At 39.5% G+C, this 23,207-nt stretch overlaps 1 protein-coding gene and 1 pseudogene across 2 annotated transcripts in view; both read right to left on the reverse strand.

Annotated features, from left to right (window-relative positions):
• The window catches only part of COL25A1 (collagen type XXV alpha 1 chain), a 436,533-nt gene extending 421,900 nt beyond the window's left edge, over positions 1–14,633 (reverse strand). The window contains exons 1-2 of the mRNA XM_081052890.1: positions 13,693–14,633; positions 12,535–12,604 (exon numbers count right to left, since the gene is read on the reverse strand). Coding sequence (XP_080909016.1) covers positions 12,535–12,604; positions 13,693–13,989 — 367 coding nt within the window. The 5' untranslated portion in view covers positions 13,990–14,633. The remainder of the gene's footprint in view (positions 1–12,534; positions 12,605–13,692) is intronic.
• On the reverse strand, positions 6,803–10,834 carry LOC308495954 (suppressor of SWI4 1 homolog; annotated as a pseudogene). Its single transcript has 2 exons — positions 10,728–10,834; positions 6,803–7,916 (listed from the first exon to the last, which is right to left on the reverse strand). The product of its transcript is annotated as a suppressor of SWI4 1 homolog (transcript).
• Positions 14,634–23,207: the final 8,574 nt, after the last annotated feature.

Raw genomic sequence — 23,207 nt, forward strand, 5'->3', positions numbered from 1 at the left:
TTGAAATTTAATGCTGAAAGCATGGGTTTTCTGCTCAGATAAAGGCATAAAAGAATAAAACACATTCTGAGTCTCGTGTCCTGGGCTCATATGTAGAGAACAGAAAGTATACCTCAGACCTCTCAATTCAAGAATACTTCTTGCCATCACAATAAATTATTTTTTTTTAATTCTAAAAATAATATACATTTAACACATAGCATTCCTCGTACAAATCTTGATTGTAGAACCAAACAAATATTCAGGAACATATCCTCAGACGTAGCTGAAATTTAGAGCATTAAATAACTTTTCACAAAAGGAAACTACATATAAGAACATAAAAGCTCTGGTTTCTTTACGGATGTAATTTCTCAATGGTAGAGTTTTTCTTTTATTAAAAACTTCCAGATGTATAACATGTATAGTAGTACTAAGCCATCTTGTCAAGCTTGCTACTTAAACTCCTGGGAAGTTGTCAGTATGTCTGGAAGGGTTGGGGAAGTAAATTTAGGGAATACAGTTGGTTTGATTAAAACTGTTTTGCAGCTTACAATAGCTCTGACTAGCATACACGATCTTTCCAGCCTTCAGTACTTGGTCAGCCTTTTTATCTTTGCTGCTTTACTGATAATTGTCTTCTCTCAAAAGGCAAAGTAACTAAAGTAGCTTTAAAAAAAAAAAAAAAAGTCATTTTTTTCTTCCAGACTTCCTGGAAGTCCACAGGGTGAGACTGTGTATTAAGGAGAAAACAAATTGCTCACCAAAGCTCAATAACTTGAACTATTGCTGTGTCATTCTATTATCTGTCCAATAGGACACTTGAGGAAGGTGTTGCACTCGGCCAAACTACTGTCCACAACTAGCTACTCAAATAGTAAATAGCATTGCTGATGACAGTGGACATTCATTTTGATGGGAGCTAGAGTATTGTCTTTCAAATTTCCATTTGCAGTACTTGTTACAGTATGACTGCGCTCAGGTTTACAGTCTCTCTCTGAAATGTACTACATATATCACTCGGGATGGGCTAGAATAATGTTAATTCCTGAAATTTTTTCTATTATAATTTAAACAAAGATGCACAATTCATATATTCTCTTTGTACTGTCAATTTAAATTTCAATACATAGACATCATGAGCTTAACATAAATAAGAATCAAATCAAGTAAGAAAATCTCAAAGATCTTAAAAGCAACTTTAATAACTTTCTCACAATATAAATTTTCTATAAATAATACAATTTGGGGATAGTTGTTTTTCATTTACTACTTTGCAAACTAAGTATTAACTACTTTTAAACTTAAAAATCAATTGCTTTAAATAAATATATTTAAAAGGCAATGGAGTGATGTTACTTGGTGTTAAAGCCCCACATTAATGTATAGAATTAAAAAGTAAAAACAAAGGAAGAAATTTGAAAAAAACACAAACGACTGTCATTAAAAACAAGAATTATATTGTAACTTGAAGGCTTAAAAAATAGGTGACTTTGGGGTGGCTGGTTGGCTCAGTTGGTTAGAGCGCAGTGCTCATAACACCCAGTTCACCAGTTCAATCCCCACAAGGGCCAGTGAGCTGCGGTCTCCACAACTAGATTGAAAATGACTTGACTTGGAGCTGATGGGTCCTGGAAAAACGCACTGTTCCCCAATATTTCCCAACAAAAAATAAATAAGTAACTTTAAGAAAAAGGCTGATGTTGATTTCCTGATGAACAGTACCCTGCTCAGTTACATAGTACATTTTCCCAGATTTCTGGTGTTACTACCATTATTACATTTCCTTTGCTGGACTAAATGACATCTAAATAACATCTCCTTTGCTGGACTACTACAATTCATTAAAGAACAATACTATACTATAGTCATTTCTAGATTCCTTTCATTTTAATAAATAATTTTACTTCCTTTGTGCCTAGTAATGTTTCTAGTTACAGAATTTTGGAGATGATTTCTGTATTGACAAATATATGGTATCTCAAGATAGAGCAAATGGGATCATGATGGGGACTAAACTTATAGTAATTTTCTAACAGTATCCTACGGAGTCCTAAAATTCTTTGCAGATATCCCAGGGGCCATCAAGGGGGAGAGGGGAGGGCAGCAGAAAGAAAGAGCATATAGGGTTTTGGTCTCTGTCCCCTCGAAACCTCAAGGTCAATCAATGTGTAACTAACATTGCATCCGATTTCTTATACCAGATTTTCTCATAAAATTTCATTTTTTAAAAATGTTCAGCCTCTTTAAAAAATGATGGAAAACGCCTGAACTACTTGATCTCCAAGATTTGTATTAGTTTTAATGTGTTTTAGCTCACAAAGTCCTTAGAGAAAACGTTTAAAAAACACAGGGATGAGACTATTTGTGTATGTAAAGAGATAAACCACAATAAAAAGTTCTCAACCAAGTCAGGTTGACAGATCCTCATTATGACCATTATGAATTTTATAGAGAACTTCTATAGAGAACTCTATAATAAGCCCTAGAGATACACAGATACAAACCAGAAACCCGGCCATGGAATGCGTAAATGAGATTGGTAGACTGGACTCCTAACCCATTCCCTCGGGAAGTAGAATGCAATTATACCATGAGAACACTTAACAGTTAGCACCAAGATCTGCCCAGGAGGATCACCTGATCCTTGACCCGCTTAACTCACGCCATCTCCAACGAGGTTGATAACCATCCTCAGAAAGGCAGTTATTTAAGAAGTTTGTTTCCATTCAAACTTCCTCTGCTCTGACCTTGAGCACTAATTCTTTCAGTTAAAAAAACAATTATCAGTATTCCAAAGTTCAATGGCAAAGCCCTAGAACTTGCCATCACTTCTAGCATGATTTTAAAGTCAAAAGGTTGGTTTGTGGAAATGTTTCATCTTATGATCATATCATGTACATCTAAAACAAATGCCAGCTAGATTCTGAAGCCCCAAAGACACACATTAGAGTTTTTCATAATTCCTAGAAGGCTAATACAAACAACTTATCTTTTATAGCTGCCAGAATTGACCTTAGATACAGAAATATTAGAAAATCACTGTATCAATTTTCCAGGCATATTTAATTCTAGCATCTTAAGGATCAAAAGTAAGAACACCATTCTGGCCTCATAATAGACTTGAAGGAGAGGCACCTATGAGATCTTTCTCTCCCACTAGCTGCTACAAGAGCAAAAAGGATGCTGGAGACAAAGATATAGTGGAGAATTCCTCCGACTCTCAAACCATTGTCCAAATTTCCATTATAACAGGAACTCTAAAATACCAGGCTTGTTAAGTATGATGGTAAAGAGATGGGATTCCGAGAGATTAGAGGACATGGCTGACTCTTTCCTCCTGTTTTTACTCACCTTACATATGAACCCTTTGGTAAAGAAAGGAAAACCAGATTCTACCCTTGCCACTGATGCAGGGCCCGGCTGGGACACCCGTAGTAGAGGCCTTGCAGCAGCGGGACATGCCGGCCTCACCTTTCCTTGACCTACCTATAATTTAACCATAGATCATCCCCCTGCAGCTTGGGACAGGAATGTCCCCTGTCCCAGTTTCTGTTTTTAGAAAATTACCCTGAGACTTATGATTAATACCCTTAGGCTTATTGATCACAATCTCTGTGGTCTAGCATTCTTTCCAGGCTACTCTCATCATTGTTCTTGGGTTGCTGATGCCAGAGGAGAACCACACTGCCAGAGGGAATGCTCCATGCAGACCGCTAGAACTTTCACGTAGCCTCTGGAGGAATGCCCAGATTTTCCCTTCAATACCCCAAGCCAGACTTGAGAACATGGAGGCAGTTTTTGAAGGTGTTAACCTGCTGCCTTCTCAGACCACAGAGGCTTTGACAATAAACACTCATTCTATCGCCCAACTCCTGTGTTGGTCTATTGGCTGAGTGACACAGGCAGCACAAGCCCCGGACTCGGTTGCCCTCTGGTTTCACAACCAGGCTCTACTTCTAGCTGGAGGTATTCAGACTCTCAATATTACTGTAACTCACAAACTAGAACTGACCCCAAGTCATACAGTTTACTCAGCCATTTGGCCTAAATGTGAAAATTGTATTTAAACATGTGCTGACCACATTTCAAATATAATAAAAACTTTGTGCACATAATCCAGAAGCCTAGAGCACCTAAAATCTAAATTACTAATATCCAAATGAACAAACAGTTTTTGGCATTCCTGGCAAATCAGAAAGCAATCAGACTAAAGAACACAACATGAGAAAAATAAAGAACGTATTTCAACCGTCATATTATGTGGCAACAGGTTGAAATGGAGACTCCGGATGAAATCATGTCAAAAGAATGATAGTGATTACAAATAATTTCTTGATTCTGAGAAATTACAAAACGTAAGCACAAAATCCCAAACTGATAAATTCAATTACATTTAGTTCATTATTTCTACCTATTGAACTACCAGCCTCAAGTGCATATCTGTGAGTTTATCTACTAAATAATTAAACTTTTTGACTAATACAAATGTAAAATTTAGTAAATTGTTTTAAATATTTTAAAGCTGCCAGGTAGGACATTTTAGTTTTCAAATATAGATGGAAGAAATTACTTGCTTTCTCTAGAAATCCTGCAAACAAAAGTCAAGAAATAGAGGTCAGCTAGGAATTTAATTGAGGATATGGAAGAACAGAGGAAGTCCCACTATTAAGCTCAGTTCCTCCTCCTTGTGGTTACAAAGGGAAGGAGCCTGCCATCTGGTGGCATTTCTTCAAGGAATCCTCCTATTTAAATGACTTACAGAATAGTCATTTGAAGGAATATATGATGCCAATGAAAAGTGCTCCGTTTTAATTGGTAAGTGATTTCCACTTACTTCTGCTTCCCACTTGTGTGCATTTCCTCCTTTTTTCAAGTGGATTTTAAAATATTTTTTAATTTTGCAAGACTGCTGGACACATCCCAAATGAAACAGTAACTATACATGTCTAAGAATTCAGTATGCCAGTATGCAACTACCACTTCCAACATAATTTGAGAAAAAAAAAGTGTTAAACATTATGGTGCATTAAACCACTGTGTGGAACTTCACCCACGCTGGCAAACCAGGGAGGGCAGGGCAGCTTCTATGTTTAGTGTCCCATCCTGGGTTACAGCCTGCAGCCCAAGGCTGACTCAGTCATTGTTTTCACATTCTCAGCTTCCAACAAAGCACCAACGTTCATCAAGTGGAAGGATAGAATAAAAACACTTTTTCATTATATGTTTTGGATGGTTTCCACTCAAGGTAACACAGATTGATGAATGTCTAGTAAGGTTCCCTTGCAACAGAAAATGCCCCCATGGACTGTAAAACAGCCCTGATTCTGGCATATTTCCCCATCAGCCTCCCATTCACCTAATCTTGTTAATAAAAGAATGCCCTCGTTCTCCATTCCTAGACCTAACTTTGACTTCAAATGCTTTTGTTTTTTGTTAATGTCATGTAGTTGATTTTGCAGTTACAAACCAATCAGAAGCAGTGGGATATTATGACCCTGAGAAGCTATTTGAACTTATACATTCTTCCAATGAGCTAGAAAGAATTAACGCCTATGCAGAATTTATGTCCTTCTTTTAAATAATTTCCAGCTCATGGAAAAACAGAATTACTAAGGTAAGAAAAAGAATATCTGAAAAATTAGCTTATTAATAACTTTTAGACAAGAGAAAGAGAAGGTAAGACACAAGAACACTGCTTCAAGAGGCAATTTTCCCCCGGTTCTTTGGCTGGCAGGGCATTTTGCAAGCTGTCACTACTGGATCAACTGAAAGTGTTATACCCAAACTGCTGTACTTATTATGACTGAAACCATTTACCAGGAACGCTTTGAGGCACTTGGATGTCATATTGTATTGTTCAACCTTACAAGAAGAGGAGATTGCCTGTTATTCTCATTTAAGTAACATTTATAACATTTTAGTTTGCTTTCTTTCTGCAATCCATTTCTGACTATTGTTTATCTCAGATAATTGAACATCTACACATTATTACACCCTAACTAGATGCACTCTCTCCATTCATTGTGCTGTTGGTTAGGAATAATATACAACAATAGCGAAAAACCATGTTAGTGGGTAATACAAGTTTTACATGATAAAGTAAATTTATGCTAGCAAGGTAATTCAAAGATCTTCTCATACAATGGGAAAGGATATACAACCTTAAAGACACAGTTAACATTTATTTCCACCCCAAATTGAGAAGATGCCACAAAGCCCGTCACCAGAGGCTATTATCACTCACATTTATGAATCAGACGAACTTTACTTGGCTACATTTATTCTTATTTTGTATACATTTTCACAGACTTGGAGGTATATAAGGACCTCAGAAATTATGTGGTGTATCGTTTTTATCTCTATCCAAACTTGCCGAGCAGATGACTAGTTGTGCTACATTTCATCATTATCAGTGAATGTAGAAAAGCCAGGTCCAGGTCCACTGGCACTGTTCAGTACCATCAGGCAGGAAGTTTCAAATCTTATTCAACTCAAATCTCACTGTTTTCAGGAGAAAGGTAGAAGAATAAATTACATCCTGTCTGTCACAACATATATTTTACCCCACAGGAAATCAATGTTTATTAAAGTGGGAGATTGGGGAACTAGTTCCTTTAGGAAAGGAAACTGAGGGCTGCAAACACAACCCGAGGCAGGAGCCCAGGGCAGCATTTTTCAAGCTCCAATCTGGGACATTCCATCCTCTGCTCAGGCATGGCCTCAAGCCACTCTCTTAGGTGGCCCTACGAGGCCCCGCCCACTGTCCCGAGCAGCCCTCCAGGCCTCAAGTTGGCCTGGGCCCCCAGCACCTGCCCTTGGCCTATGAAGGCCTCCCATCACTGCCACGGTCCAACTTCTGCTCCTTTACTGGCCCTTTCTTGCTTGGAGGCCCAGTGGGTCCTCTCTTCTGGGCCTTCAGGAATATGTCTTTGTCAGTCTCCTCACCCACTGTCTGGCGGAAATACTCAGCTTCCTCCTTGTCCTGTTGACCTGCCCCCTCTGCCTCTGGGAGGGCCCCAGGCTCCTTGGCATTGCTGTCCCCATCAGCCTCTGCCCATGCCTGCTTCATGCCCTCCAGGCTCTTGTTCTTGTGGGCCTGTCGCTGCTCCTGCTTGCAGTGGACATTCTGGGCCTGCTGGGCCTGCCTCTGGGCCTCAAGCTGTAGCTTCTCCTTGGCAGCCAGGATAGCCCACAGTTCCTCCATCTCGGTTTACTAAACTGTAGAACAGCATGTTCCTGTCCCTGATGCCCTCCTGGATCTTGATAAGCTACCGCGTCATCCGAGGCCCAATCTCAGTGAGCCCAACTGTGCTCCGCTGGGCGATGACCAGCGACAGCCTGGGACAGCTCCATAATGTGTTCGCCATCAGGCTGTGCCTCATTCTCCGATAGCCCCGAGCAGGAGGCCAGCAGTTCGCTGATGTCCTGCAGTCGGCTCATGTTGGGGAACTTCTTCTGGAGAAGCTTCTTCATCCCGCGACTTGCTCCCACGGGAACAACTCTGATGCTATAGTGGCGGAAATCCAGCTCTTGGGCGTTGGGGTTGTAGTTGATAAGTAGGCAGCCTTGATGGTGTTCAGGTTCACCTTGTGCATGCTGATGGAGGGAACAGGTTCTGAAACACGGTGGCCATGAGCCTCATGTGCACGCCGGGAGGCCAAGCTGCCTAGCACCAGAGGGGCGAGTGGGTGAACTGCTGCTCAGGCATGCGGTGCGTGCACGGCGTGCACTTGTTGATCCCGAAGATCAAGGTGGGGCCTACTGGGAGGTGCATCAGCTTAAATAGATATTGGTCTCCGTTTTGCTCAAAATCAGGAAATGTGTGACCCCACGGGGCCCAGAGAATTTTTCTTGCATACTTGCAGGCGGATGGCAGCGGCGGCTCTATGACCCACCGTAAGTCCAGGCTGAGCTGCCAGACGCCATGAACCGTGCTGCCCAGAGTGAACAAAAACAAGTGGGGCTATGCAGGGTAGGCCTGGAGGTTGTGGAGCTGCACCGGGGTGTGCCAGCGCTTCTGGTGCCTGGATCGCCCCGACTGACGCTTGCAGCCATTTTCTCCACAAAGCCCCTTCTGCCCGCCACTTCCGGTGCTGCGCCCAAACCCTTATACCTACATTAAAGCCACTTTTTTTGTTTCAGTTGTGTATCAGTGCAGGTAAACTAGGTGCCTGTGTACTTTCACCTGACCATAAATTCTTGGAAAGCCAAAAGCCAGGGAAGGCTATGCCAATTAGCTTTTTCCCCCTTGCTACAGCTTTATCTGTAATCAGAAGTCAGATTTTCTCATATGATTTTCTCCTACTGTGAATGTCTTTTTTCCCCAGAGAAAAGAAAAAGAAATCCTTAGTATTTACATGGAAGAACTTTTGGTCACGTGCTCCAAATCACACTGTTCTCTTCCTTGGCTGCACTTATCACACCCGTAAATTCTTATCAAATTTTACAAATGTCTGTCATCCTCATTGAAATGTAAGCTCCACGAGGACTGATACCAGGTCTGCCTTGTTCATCAGTATATTCCAACTATCTATTGATATTTGGCACATCGAAGGCTCTTTATACCTGGAGAACTGACAAATGCCCTTCAAAATCATTCTAGTCCAACAATCCTATTTTGGGGATATGAAAATAGAGTCTATAAAAGTCATTCTTAGAAATGACTTGCCCCAGATTGTATAACATGTTAATGACAAAGACAGGATTAGAATTCTGGATTCTTTATTGCCCATTCACATTCTCTGCCCATTACACCACAGAGGTTTGTATTCCTAATACCCTAGGCAGGCAACACTACTGTGATGAGTAAGGCCCTGAAACCTTTGTGATCTAACCATCATTTGGTTGACTGCCTGGCTCCCAGTGTTCTGTATCAATTGGAAACCCTCCCATAAATATGCCTGGTTTATATATACTTTATGTAAGACTCCAAGAACAGAACCCAAAACGGAATTCTACAGCCAGAGCAAAGAGCCAATTTATTCTCAAATAGGAGGGTCAAGTTTTACAGAGACCAAGCCACATATGCCACCTGAATTTCTATGGTTCAGCTGCTGCTAAATCAAATATTCTGCTAAACACAGCTCCAACTTTATGGTTTTTAAATTTTATTTTGGGGTTTCTTTAAAGCAAATATTCAAAAAAATAGAACTTTTCTTCCGCATATGAAAACAGTAAATGTGAATTTTCAGAGGTGAGGAAGGTGCTCTAAAACTGGATTGTGCCCAACTCCATAAATTTATTTTTAAAATCTTTAAGTTATACACTTAAACTGGGTAAATATATAAATTATACTTCAAGAAACCTGTTAAAATTAAGTGTGAAAATGAGTCAGATAGTTAAAGTATTTCTTTTTGCAAACATCTGGTATCAAAACTGTCAAGACATTCTTAAATATCCCCACATTCTTTTAAGCCCAGGTTTTATCTACTTCAATCAAGGTTTACCTACAAAGTCAAAAGTTTCTCCTGCAATTTTGGTAAAAATAATTTAGTAGACTAATGTAAATATCTTGGTGTAGCACCAATAGATACTGAGTTCTTTGATTGATTATCTGCATGAATGATCTACAGATATATTTGTTTAATGAAGCACAGTGTTCAAGTCCAAAACCTGTCAGTAACTAGCCTTTGGATTTTGAGCAAGTTATACACACATCTCTAGACCTCGGTTTTCCCACCTATATCAAGTGTCCCTGTAGACCAGATAAGAGTTAAGCAGCACATAATACAATAAAAAGAATGGTAATTGCTATCATCTAATGAATAGCCACCAATACGCTAGACTGTTTAAATTATCATACTATGAGGAAGTTATTATTAGCTACTTTTTTGAAGATGAAGAAACCGGAAGTTTCCTCATAGAGTTCATTAGTTTGACCAAGGTCACATAGTTATTTAGTAGCAGACCCAGAATTCCAATCCAAAAGTGTCCAACCCCAAAGCATATACTCATTCTCTATTCTTCATTAGACTGGGCTTTTGATTCTGTCAGATGTGGGGATGAATCCTGACCTTGCCTTTATTTACTGTTAAGTTAGTCACCTTCTCTGAGTCCAGTTACCTCATCTATAAAATGAGATCACTAATATTTAACTCTCAGGGTTGTTGTGGAGATTAAATGAGAGAGTGCTTTCTCTACAATTAGAAACTATTCAATAATAGTCTTTTGCCTCCCTCTCCCACACAAGTTCCTTGCTATGTTTTTAAAAAAAATCTATAAAGTCTATAATTTCCTTGTAGCCTACCTGGATAAACCTTACTGGGACTGAGTTCTATCAAAAGCAATTAAAGTGAACACAAACAACACAGCATTAGTCCTTTGCTATCAGTCCTTGGCTCTGTGACGGGGACTGTCAACAAGAGTGTCAACTTCAAGGGGTGGGCATCTGTCCACAGGAACTGAGCAAGCTGAGGTCACAGACTTGTCTCATTCTGCCCTACAAACAGATGTCTGGGTGACAACTCTTAGTCACTGCAAACCAGGGTTAGAGCCAAACCAGGTGGGAAGTGCTATATCTCCTTTCTAATCCTCTTGGCCAGCCCATTCATTCCCTAAAACAAGACTCCACTGACTATCATTCAAAATAACTAGTTTTCCCCCAGGATACTATTTTCAACATAACGCCTTTATTTTGAGGATGTCTAATTATTCTACAAGCAGAAGAGAGTGTTTCTATAATAGTGATTTGTCAACAAGAAACCTGTTTGATTCTGTGTATTGAATGTGCAGCTTCAAATACTTACCTCTCAAGTAACCTGGTGAAAACTGATGTAATGTGGAGCTCTAGTGGTGGCAAGAAAGTAAAGCAGCCATTAGTGAGAGCCAACAAAAAAGCCAAGGAACTCACCATTAATCGTATTAATTTATTTGTTATTATGGTGAAATCACCATTTGTTATTCAATTAATATGTTAAGAAGAAAAATAGTTCCAACTGACCTTCCAAGATAATACAAGGTGAACTCTAAATGTGATAACGTTCAGATTACAAATTAGACCTCAACAATGAGCCTACATCAAACATGAAGCAGTTAAATCCAGAAAAAAACAGTGTTGCAGTTATCACTTTTCTACTTTTTACTAAGTTCACTAAGAATCCTATTAATTAAACATTAGTTATTTTGCACACAGCTACCAAGAATACTGTATAGAGAAAATGCTAGAGTCTTACATGGTATGATCAGTGAAGTCCTATACCAACTGTCCTGGGAATTTAAATAATCCCTACAAGCTGATGAGGTTGTTGCCAGTTAATTCCTGCACTAGAAAAGTGCCTTCCTTGAATTTTTGACTTCTGAGGTCTTTCCCAGCTTAAAACAACCAAGAATGAAACCTACAATGTCAAACATTAACTCTTTGTTTTCCTGTTGCCTAATGTATATGCCTTCTCAATTGAAAGGGCTTGCTTCATTTAAAAAAAAAATACAGCTCCATTATTATCAGCAATGTAGCAGAAGATAAATAGTACAACTTTTATGATGTACAACTGGGAGTTGACATTTAAAATGTCTAAACATGGTGCCTAGTTTAGCTGTGTTATTGGGAGGAAAAAACAAGTTATTGTGAGAAAAATATTTCAGAATATGAAAAAATACAGGAACTAGCCTTTCCATATATACGCATGTTCCTGAACATTACAGAAAATGTAGAAGAGTCACTTTTCCACAAGTGATGATAAAAGAAATTAAATTTTCATAAATTAACATTTATCCGAAATAAAAGTCTCAACTCCTGGGAGCTTTTCATGGCTTTTATCAGTGAATCCACTAGAGGTTTTTCAATGGACATATTCCAAGGGCTTCTAAATTGTTAGATCTACAGATTACTATCAAGTCTCAGAGGTATGAAGGAAGACTTATTGATTACCTAGGGGTTTTATTCATTAATGTCTCTCTTTTTCATCCTTCTACTAATATGCTGTCATTCATATAGTTCACTAAAGCTGCACAGAAAAATGGTAAAAATGTAAGAGCCTTTTCTGAGAGGTCATTGAGAATGCAGTAGTTTGCAATGGGAAGCTCAAGAAAAAGAACTAATTTCCTTTAGCTATAGGATAGGCGAGAGCCTACAGTGTGTTTTGATAGAAAAGAATAAAAGCAGGAGAGGAAATTAAGGTGGTTCAGTAACATAATCATATGTCAAAAGGAACAAACGGAAACCTGTACTAATCCAACATTAGCCACCAGAGACTTTGGAATCTAACGTGTTCTGCAGTCCTTTTCACCTTAGACATTAAAACTGAATAAAATTAAAGAATATTTTTCAATCTGTGAACCTAAGAACTTCATCTTTGTACATCATCTTGCCTCTATTTTCCTTGGCGATTATCTCTCTCTCTTTTGCTTTCCCATAACAGACCTTGGTATGTTGCTTAAAATAATATTTGGAGCTTTATTTGCCATTCTTTTGACTGAGACATGTTGATTTTATTAAAGTAAGTTGGGTCTGCATTGTTTCTTTACTATTATTACAGGTAGACTTGACAGACACAGGACTTTTGTTTTAAAATGTTCTGCTATGGAGCAAACCTTGTTAAATAAGTTCCATTTTACCTGCTGGGCAGTTGCATTCTGAAGGTGCTTCTCTTGCAATTCTTATTTTAGCCATATGTTCATAGGATTTCTGCAGGAGAAAAAAAGACGCATTAAGAATCATCAGTAGCATGGTAAAAAAAAAAAAAAGGGTTCTTTAGGGACTCTGGCCATACGCTTGATTTACCAGCAATTGATAACCTGCATAACTAAAGTTTACATATGTACTTGGACTTTAATCGAAAGGTAATATTATCCAAGCCCTAAAAAAAGAAAATGACCATTGACATAATATCAAGCCTGCTGGACTTACATAACATCTTTCTTCAACTACCTTCACCCTCTCTCAGCTCAAGCATATCCAATCAGTGCAAACACCTGGTATTAACATGCTGCAGTTCTAGGTAAGCTACAGGTTTTGAAACAGTCCATATTTTATACCTGAAGGTCAACTGCTAATCATGTCATGCTGCAACTACTGCCAAACAGCCTCTCTATTGGGAGAGCAAGTTCCAGAAAACCTCCCTCCTAACTCTAATCTAAAGCTGCCCCTGGTTTTGATAAACATAATGCACATTCCTTTCAACTCTCCAGTCCAATGGCTCTGCATTCATAAACACCCCTGGAACTGCATCTTTTACAAACAAATTAAGCTACTATTTTATTTCTTTCTAAACATTTAATATGAAAACATTCAATGTGTGAAATGACTGAAGTTAAATGACATTTAGGGTTATTTTACTTTTAAGAGTGGTTATCATTTGTATGTTAAAAACACCTATGGCCCTAACCTTCTTAAAACATATGAAGGACATAACAGATGTTATCTATTCGAGGAATGGTCTCCACAAAATTAGAAAAGATTCACGTGTGATTCTGGGAAAGCAAAAGGAGATAAAATACCACCCTGCCATTCTGGCCACCCTTCCCCCTTTTAGCCAGACTTCCGTATAAACATAACATGCAAACATTCAGAAGAGTGAGGGAAGATGATACAGACAGAGGGTAGCATCAAAGGATGTGCATATACAAATGTGTGATGCCATGAGATGGTCGCCTCGCATATGCACACACAGCCACGTCAAGAATGCGGGCAGTAAGGGTAGAGGCTGGTCGTGTACACAGAATAACGCCTGTGCAAAATGTTATCCGCATGCAAACTACCCCAGCCTTTCACACCTGAGCCAGAAGTCGCTCCACTTTCTCTTGCACCACTGCTTTCAGCTGATCCAGGCAATCGGGAAGCAGTTGGATGGAAGGGTCCCCTTTGGCGGATTCGAGAGCGGCGATCCTCGCCTGGAGGTCGTTGGTTTTCACGCCCAGGTACAGACAAGACATCACGGCCACCACTGACAGGAGGGCCGCCCAAGCTGCGCACGGGGGCACGGTCCGGGCACAACGCTGCCCGGCGGGGTTCGGGGGCTCGGAGCCTGGCTCCAGGGCGCCTCCTTTCCCCGCAGGCTTCTTCAGCAGCATGGTGGCGGGTCGGCTGCCTCGGCTTCGCCTCCCACCCTCTACCACTTCCAATAATCTTAAAAGGAAAGAAAAAGGACGATTCCTCCAAAGTTCAGTCCCGGTGGCCACACAACTAGTTGGCAGAGTGGCAGCCGGGGCTCGGAGACCGACCCCTACTTTCCCCAGCGCCTAGAACAGCAGTCGTGGACCGTCCTGCGCCTCCTGCCCTCCTAAGCTAGGGGTGAAAAGCACCCTCAGTCCGGGGACTGGTGGCAATAAGGTAAAAACCGGGATGAAACCCACCCAGATGGCCCTGCTGGCCCCCCCAAGAGGAAGACACCTCTTCCGAGGTCCCCGCGAGCGGCCGCGCAGGGGGCCTGGGGCCAGCGGGCGAGAGAGCTGCTGGGGCCGCCGCTCGCCTCGCCCGGGAGTGCGGACCTGTTGCGTCTGTTAGTTCGCCTTATTTCTACCTAGTCGGTGTTTTTCGGCACGCCGACCTCTTTCCCACCTGGACTCGGTTCCAGGCAACACGGCTAAGAGAAGGCGGGAGCGCAGCGCTAACAGGGTGGCTGAGCGAGAGAGCAGAGAGGAAACGAAATAACCCAGGAGCGAACGCAGGCAGCGAAGCCGATGTCACGACTGCCCCCAGGTTCTCCGCAGCCTCGCGCGTGCGAGCCTTAAATACCCTTCGGGATGCTAGCCTGTGAGTGTGTGAGTGCGCGCGCGCCCGGAGCCCACGTCCCGCCCCCGCCCCCGCCCCCGCCCCCGCCCCCGCCCGCCTCGGCCCCGCGGCAGCGCGTCCCCCTCCGGAGCCCGACCGGAGCCCGCCTCGTTATCCTAATGTATTCACCTTCGCCCGGCCCGCGGCGGCCCCAGACCCCCTTGGGTTGGGGAGCTGAGCGGGAGGTCTATATTAGCATAATATATGCAAATCGAGCTGCCACCGAGATTGGAGAGGAGCTTGACGACTCCGCCCCCTCCATAGAGTAACTTCAGCGTCCCCGAAGGCCACTTCTCCCGCCCAGGCCAGGGGCTGAAGTGGGGCTGCCGTGGTCTAGGCGGCAACTCTGGCTTGGACTGACTCGGCCCAGCGCCCTCTCTTTATCGCGGTTAAATCTGGAGAAACGGCCTCCAGGAGGGAAGAAGTGGAGCAGAAAGCTCCAGCTCCCCAGGTCTTCACTCAAAAGCAGCGGCGGGAGCTCTTGGGATCTCGCTCTGGGCAGCCTTTCTCCCGCCTCCTTCACTTTTCCACATGCCCAGAGGCAAGGGGTCTGTCTGGCTGACGCCCGGGGTACATTTCCCCACTTCCCTTCTCTTCCCACGGCCGCCGCAGATTCTCCGCCTACGGAAGTTTTTTCTCCCCTCCCCCAGTTTCCTTCTGTCTTGACGGGGCCGAGTCTCCTCCCCGCTTCGTGTTCCTAGTCTGTACTAGGGTGCTAATGCGTTTTCCTGATTCCCTGTTTTGTGGGATTGAAAAAGGGAGTGTTGAGGTGCACATTTCTCAGGATTTAGGAAAGGACTGAAGAATGAGGTCAATTTTTCCTCTTACCTGACTCTCCTCGTGCTGCTCCCTCTGGATCAAATTACGAGTTCTCTAATGGGATTTTTGAAAGTAGGTAACAAGTAGCATTCTACATCTAATTGACTTTGGGGGGGAAAAAATCCCACCTCTTACTCCAACGAGTTTCTTCTTATGCCCTCCTCCCCACAAGAAATACCATATATATTTTTTTTATCCTTAATCAAGCTAACCTCAAGTTTTGCTCGTTAATGTAAACAACCAGAAAAATACTGCACTAAGCTGATCTTTCACATACGTCAACGCATGTTGCTAGGTATGAAACAGGGTAAAAATGTTTCAACATCTGCTGATGGAAGATACAGGAATGAAAACAATTAGGGGATGAAACAGATACAACATTGGAGGAAAACTCTGAATTTTGCTATAAAATCAAAAGTGAATTCCTTATATTTGTATTACACAGTCGCTCTGCTCTCAAAGGGTGGTCCTAGACCAACAACATCTGCATTATCTGAGAATTTATGCAAAATTTAAATTCTGGGCCCCACCCCACATCTATTGAATCAGCAAGTACTGCTGTTACTGAATCAGAAACACAACAATCTGTGTCTTCTAAAGTCTTCCTAACGATTTTGATGCACACGAAATGTTTGAGAACACTGGTGTAACACTTCACAAAATATTTGCAAATACATTTTTCTCATGTGAACCTCATGAGCCTGTGATAAAAGTATTGGCCCCATTTTATATATTAGGAAACAATTTTCAAGTCACATGTAATTGTGATTAAACGTGTTTCCAATAATAGCACCAAAGGAATAGGTACAGATTTTTTCATATGTCAACTCTGATTTTCCAATTACGTATCTAACCATTCCTTAGCCTCCTTTTCAGAAAAATACTTTTCAGGCTTTTCCTCTGCCTGTCCTCTAAATGTTGGCACTCCTCAGGTCTCTTACTCCATCTTCTAACTGTACACTATCTCCAGTAGTGCTCTCAATTACCACCTTACACTGATGAGTTATAAACCCATATTACAAGCCCAAATCTCCCTCCTGAGCCTCAGACCCCTGTAGCCAATTGCCAGCCTGCCATCTCCACTTCGATGTTCCCTAAGCAATTCCAACTTAATCTATGTCTTCCAAACCCTGCTCTTCTTCTTTTGTTTCCCACCTCAATAAATGGAGGTGCCTCAAGACAAATACTCAGTAATAACCCTGGACTTCTCCCTTGCCCTCCTCTTCTACCTAAATCTCTTCAATACCGCCTATTGTCCTTACGGCGGAATCGTGTCTCTTACAAGTCACCGCCTGGTGTCTGTTATGTCTCCTTCCTCATTACTCATTTTTCCCCTCACACTTTCCACACCAGTTTCTCTAATGAAAGTATGGGAACAAAGAGAATGAAGAACTTTGGGGGCACAGCAAACACCTCTCTCTTCAAAAGTCAGTAGAAAGACCCTTTTCCCTGCTGACTGATGCTGACAGTAAGTCACACATTTAATTTGATGGTACAGTGTTTTTGTATCTTGCTTTGTGTAAATTGACCATGAGAAAATACATTAACAACTCCTGCAATCTTTCAGAACTGTCAGATCTTAGTGGAAAGATAGAGTTGGAATTCTGTGGATTTGGGATCTTTATCCAGAGGATTATTTTTGCTTTATTTGTTTAGTGGGCACAATAGCTCAGAAATGTACTGTCATTAACACTAAGGTTTCAAAACCCAGTAGATTCTCTGCATCAAGCACAGAGAATGCGTGGATCAAGAAGGCTCTGGGGATTTGAACCCACGTAGTTCTGTAGATTCATCACACCACAGTTGTTGGTTCTTATATGGAGAAGGATTCAAAAAAGTAAAAATAGCACTAAAAACGGTACAGTCCAGCTGACTCCAATTTATCTAAGACTGATATCAATAGTAGTAAAAGGCAGGCAGCTGGTTGTAAAACAAGTATTCGTATGTGATTGGAAGAATAATGGACCCGCAAAGATGTCCACATTGTAATCTCCAAACCCTGTAAGTGGGGAATGTTACCTTACTTGATAAAATGGATTTGCAGATGTGATTAAGCGAAGGATCTTGAGATGGGGATTTTCTCTTCGATTATGTGGGTGGGCCCAATGTAACCACAGGGGTTCTTATAAGAGTCTCAGAGAGGAGATGTGATGACAGAAGCAGAGGTCAGAGTGATGTGAATACTAGCTTTGAAGATAGAAGCCAAAGAATATGGGCAGTTTCTAAAAGCTAAGAAAGTCAAGAAACAAATTCTCCCAAAGAACCTCCAGAAGAAATGAAGCCTTGCCATCCCTTTGATTTTAGGACTTCTGACCATCAGAACTGTAATTAATAAGTTTGTGTTGTTTAAGTCACCGAGTCTGTGGTAATTGTTACAACAGCAATGGGAAACTAATAGAATCACAGTCACAAGAAATCGGTTTTCATCTGCTACAGCATCATAAGCAGTATTGTATCCACTGTAATGCCCTATAACTCCAGCCGGCCCTGTCATAACAATCCCTGTCTCCGAAATGTTTATGCATTCCTGTTTCACTGACATGCCCATTGGGAAAGAATTGGAGAGATATGCCTTCTCCCATGTCATGTAAAATTAGGATGCCCTCTACTGAGGCATATTCAACTGAATAAAATGTGTTCTGTTTCTTTGATGTCTCCCATTGGTGCAACTTAAAAACAATAAACCAGTCAAGCTGTACAGCCACTCTCATCTCTCCTCCCTGCTAATGCTGGCCCAGCCACGATTCTGACCCAGGACTCAGTATCATTGCTAGCACAACTGTTACCAATCTGCAGGCCCCAGGAAAAGGCAAATAAACAAAGACTTCTGACAGAGACATGGCAGGAAGTTAAAGTGAGAAAGAAAGTGACTAGGAGAAAAACAAGATAAGGAGAAAAAATGAATAAGGTAGACGAAAAGAGCTTTTCAACTAGGTAGAAATGTTAATGTTTTAAAAAGGCATAATCCACTCCTATACGTATCTAAGAGGCTGATCAATAGGAACTATATAATAGCATAGAGGAGAACTAGCACATATTCAACATTTTAATGTCTTATATGTATTTAGAAAGATTCTCTGACCAAAATAAGTAACTGGGATAAACATATTATGCTGTTTTTAGATATTAATTACATGACAGAAAAATATTTAAGTCTGGTTAGAAAATATCTTTTAGCACCACTAATTTTTGAGGCTAATTAGTTTCCTAAAACCACAATTTTAACCAATATTCACCACCAAAGTTATTAAACAGAAACAAATGTCTGAGGGGATTTGTGGCTATCTTTGTACACCCACAACCAGCTACTTAATAAAGAAAATTATAGAACTGTGTGCTGCATAGAGCATGCTATTTCATAAACTTCAGACGAGAATGTGTTCTCAGAGGAACATCTTTTAAGAAGACAAAGTTTTCCAAATAGAATGAAGTAGGCAGTCAAGTGAATTTAAGAGATGCAGTTCTCCCACAGCCAGGTGAATTTCAATAAATCATAAATTATAAGTATCTCTATGAGTAGAAGAGAAGGATTTGGCTCTTAATGACAGGCTGAAGCAATTCTCTTTCAGACAGATCAAGGACCGGATCCCATTTACACAAGCCTGTTTAAGCAAGAGGCTTACAACTGTAGGAATCAAATAATCTGGATAATACAAGCCCCCCAAGTCCCATTCTTCTCTACAAAGTCAATTTTATGTTTGTTGTTTTGTTTCTGATTTGTTTTATTTGAAAAGAGGAGGTAAATTTTTTTCTCAAATCTTAAGTAACAAGATAATAACCCCATTTAGATTTTCCCCAAAATTTGCCAATTATACTGCTAATTCTAACAAGGAGCAATTTTTTCATTGAATTTACCAAATTAATATTTTGTTGTAATGCTATGTAGGTAGAATATGTTTGTAGCATTGATTCAGATCATGGTTACAAGTACAGACTCTGAGGCCAGATTGCCTAGATTAATAATCCAGCTCTGCCATTTAATAACTGTGTGACTTTGGGTAAATTAGTTAACTTTTCTGTGCCCTGGTTTTTTCATCTATAAAACAAAGATAACAATACTTACTCGTAAAGTTTTCCGGGGTGAATAAATGGAATGATATGTGTAAAGCATTATAATGCCTAGTAAATATTAAGTGCAATATAAATTTTAGCTCTTACAAGTGCTATGATTATTTTGCTTTAAAAGTGTCAATCTACTGAAACATAGGCATTGAAGGGCAAGAAAAGGTACATTCTTATACTATCAGGCACCTATATGTCCTAATCATGATTTAGTCCTATCTCAGTTTACAAAAATAAAATAGTGTCAGAGCCACTTTTCAGCTCTTAGATGATTTAAAGAATTCTCTATCCCAGGCAACCATTGATGGCTTTTATGTTATCTTAGATTAGTTTTGCCTGCTCAATAACTTCATATAAATAGAAGCATATGGTATGTATTCTTATGTAGCTGGCTTCCTTTGCTCAACATAATGTTTTTGAGATTGATTTAGTGTTGCATATAACAGTGTTTTGTTTATTTTTATTGCAGAGTAATATTCCATTGTATGCCACAACCTGTTTATATATTCAATTGTTGGTGGACATTTACATTTGAATTGTTTCCAGTTTTTTGCTATATGAACGAAGTTTCTATGAATATTCATATGCAAGTTTCTTATTTTGTATATTTTTAAAAAACAATTTTTTTCATTTAGAGATGGCTAAGATATTTTTTATAAAGAAGAATAAAAAGAGGACTTGGTTCTGTCAGATACCAGAATATATTATGAAGGTATAGTAATCAACAGTTTGGGATTATTGCAGGGATAGAAGAAATTAAAGAAATGTTATGTTGGTGCAAAGTAATTGCAGTTTTTGCAATTATTTTTAACCTTTTAAACTGCAATTACTTTTGCACCAACCTAATAGAATAAAGAGACTGGAAACAAACCCCCATGTTGGCATTAAAATGGGAAAGAAATGACACTGAAGAGTAGTGAGAAAAAGATGGACTTTCAATCAATTATGCGGTGTAATTATATATTCACACAGAAAAACATACTCAGATTTTTAGGAAAAAGTAATATGAAGATGTAATATGACTTGAACAACTGGATATCCAAATTTCATGCAAAAGATGAATTGAAATCTGCTTCGCACCATGGTACAAAAATTAACCTGAAATAATCAAAGACCTAAATTGATAAAGTCCTTAGAAGAAACAGAAGAGTAAATCTTTATGACCTTGGTTTGGGCTATGACTTCTTAGATACAACATCAATAGCACAAGCAACAAAAGAAAAAAATAGGTATATTGGGTTTTATCAAATTTAAAACTTTTGTGTTTCAAAGATCAAAAATGTAAAAAGACAATCCACAAATTGGGAGAATATATTTGCAAATTGCACATCTGATAAGGTACTTGCACTTACAAAATACAAAGAACTTTTATACCTCAATGATAAAAAGACAAAATAACCCAATTAAAAAGTAGATAAAGGATCTGAATGAACATTTTTCCAAAGAAGATACACAAATGGCCAAAAAGTACCTGAAAAGATGCACAACATCATTAGCCATCAAGGAAACGTGACTCAAAACTGCAATACAATACCACTTCACACTCACTAGGATGGCTACAATAAAAACGATACATTAAAAATATTATCGAGGATATGGAGAACTTGAAACCTTCACACACTTCGGGAGGGAATGCAAAGAGGTACAGCCACTTTGGAAGAGTCTGGAATGTCTTCAAAAACTTAAACAGAATTACCATATGAACCAGCAGTTTCACTCCTAGGTATATCCCCAAGAGAACTGAAAACATACGTCTGCACAAAAACTTGTACACAGATGTTTATAGCAACATTATTCATAATAGCCAATAAATGGAAACAGCCCAAAATGCCCATCAATTGATGAATGAATAAATAAAATATGGTATAGTCACACAATGAAATATTATTCAGCCATAAAAGGAATAAAGTACTTGATATATGCTACAACTTGGATGAACCTTGAAAACATTATACTAAGTGAAAGAAGCCAGTCACAAAAGACCGCATACTGTATGACTCCATTTATATGAAATGTCCGGGATAGGCAAATCTGTATATGAAGCAGGTTAGTGATTGTCTGGGCTTAGGGGTAATGGAGGAGATGAGAGATGACTGCAAAAGAGTACTAAGTGATAAAAATATTTTAAAATTGTAATGATGGTTGTAGAGTGTTCTATTCAATGGTTTTTAGGATATTCCCCCACATTGTGCAACCATCACTACAATTTTAAAACATTTTTATCACTTAGTACTCTTTTGTAGACACCTGTCATCCCCTCCATTACCCCTAAGTCTAGACAGTCACTAATCTGCTTTATATACAGATTTGCCTATTCCAGACATTTCATATAAATGGAGTCATACAGTATAGTATATGGTCTTTTGTGACTGGCTTCTTTCACTTAGTATAATGTTTTCAAGGTTCATTCACATTGGGAATACCCTAAAAGCCATTGAATAGTATACTCTAAATGGATGGACTTTTTAAATGGGTGGATTAGGTCTCAATAAAGCTGTTAAAAGAAAAGATACACTATGTCTGAAATTCAAAGGTAATCAGACTATACAAAACTTGGTTATATTTTAGCAGTTCCTCAAAAAGTTAAGCATAAAATTACCATATAATGCAACAATTCCACTCTTAGGTATGTACCCAAGAGAATGAAAACACATATCCATACAGAAATGTGTACATGCACGTTCATTACATATTTGTAATAGCCAAAAAGAAAAAACAACCCAAATGCCTGTCAACCGATTAATGGACAAATTGTGATATATACGTACAATGGAATATTATTCTGCCATAAAAAAGAACAAAGTACTGATAAATGCTAAAACTTGGATAAACCTCAAAAACACTATGTTAAATGAAAGAAACTAGACACAAAGGTCGCATATTATATGAGTCCTTTTATGTGATATACCCAAAATAGGCAAATCCATAGAGACCAAAAGCAGATTAGTAGTTACCAGAGATGGGGGAGGGGAAAGGTGAATGATTACTTAATGAGTATACAGGTTTTTCTCCAGGGTGATGACAAAATTTTGAAACTAGAGAGAGGAATGGTTGCATAACATTGTGAATACACTAAATGACACTGAATCATACACTTGAAAATGGTTAATTTTAAGTTTTGAAAATTTATTTCAATTTAAAAACAAAAACTTGGATATTAAATCTCTTTTCATTAAGACAAATATTCAACAGAATGAGAACATTTAAAAAAATGAAAGTTTAGCATCTCGTTCATACAACATATCCATCACAGACATGTATAAAAATTGAAGTAGAATAGAATAAGTAGTTAGAGTTTATAGCATTTTAGGGGAAATTTTTTTTAACAAATTTTATTCAGTTCTCCCAACATGATGTATTTGACATGTTGTTCCAACATTCCTAAAAGTAATTATTATTAAAGGCAAAAGTGCTCATTTGTGAAAAGTATAGAGTTTTTTCTGGAACATGTTGACACCACAAAAAATATTTGAGGCCTCACTCTTTGAGATGTCATTTACTATAATTAATAGGATATTTAGCTCATTGCTAACATGATGTACATGTTCTTACTCTTGTCACTAGTATGTCTGGATCTAAAACGTGATTAAGTAAATTCCTAGAAGTTAGCATAAGATGGAAATCTTTGCAAGTGGTT

Source organism: Rhinolophus hipposideros (genome assembly GCF_964194185.1).
Source record: "Rhinolophus hipposideros genome assembly, chromosome: 1".
NCBI classification, from domain to species: Eukaryota; Metazoa; Chordata; class Mammalia; order Chiroptera; family Rhinolophidae; genus Rhinolophus; species Rhinolophus hipposideros.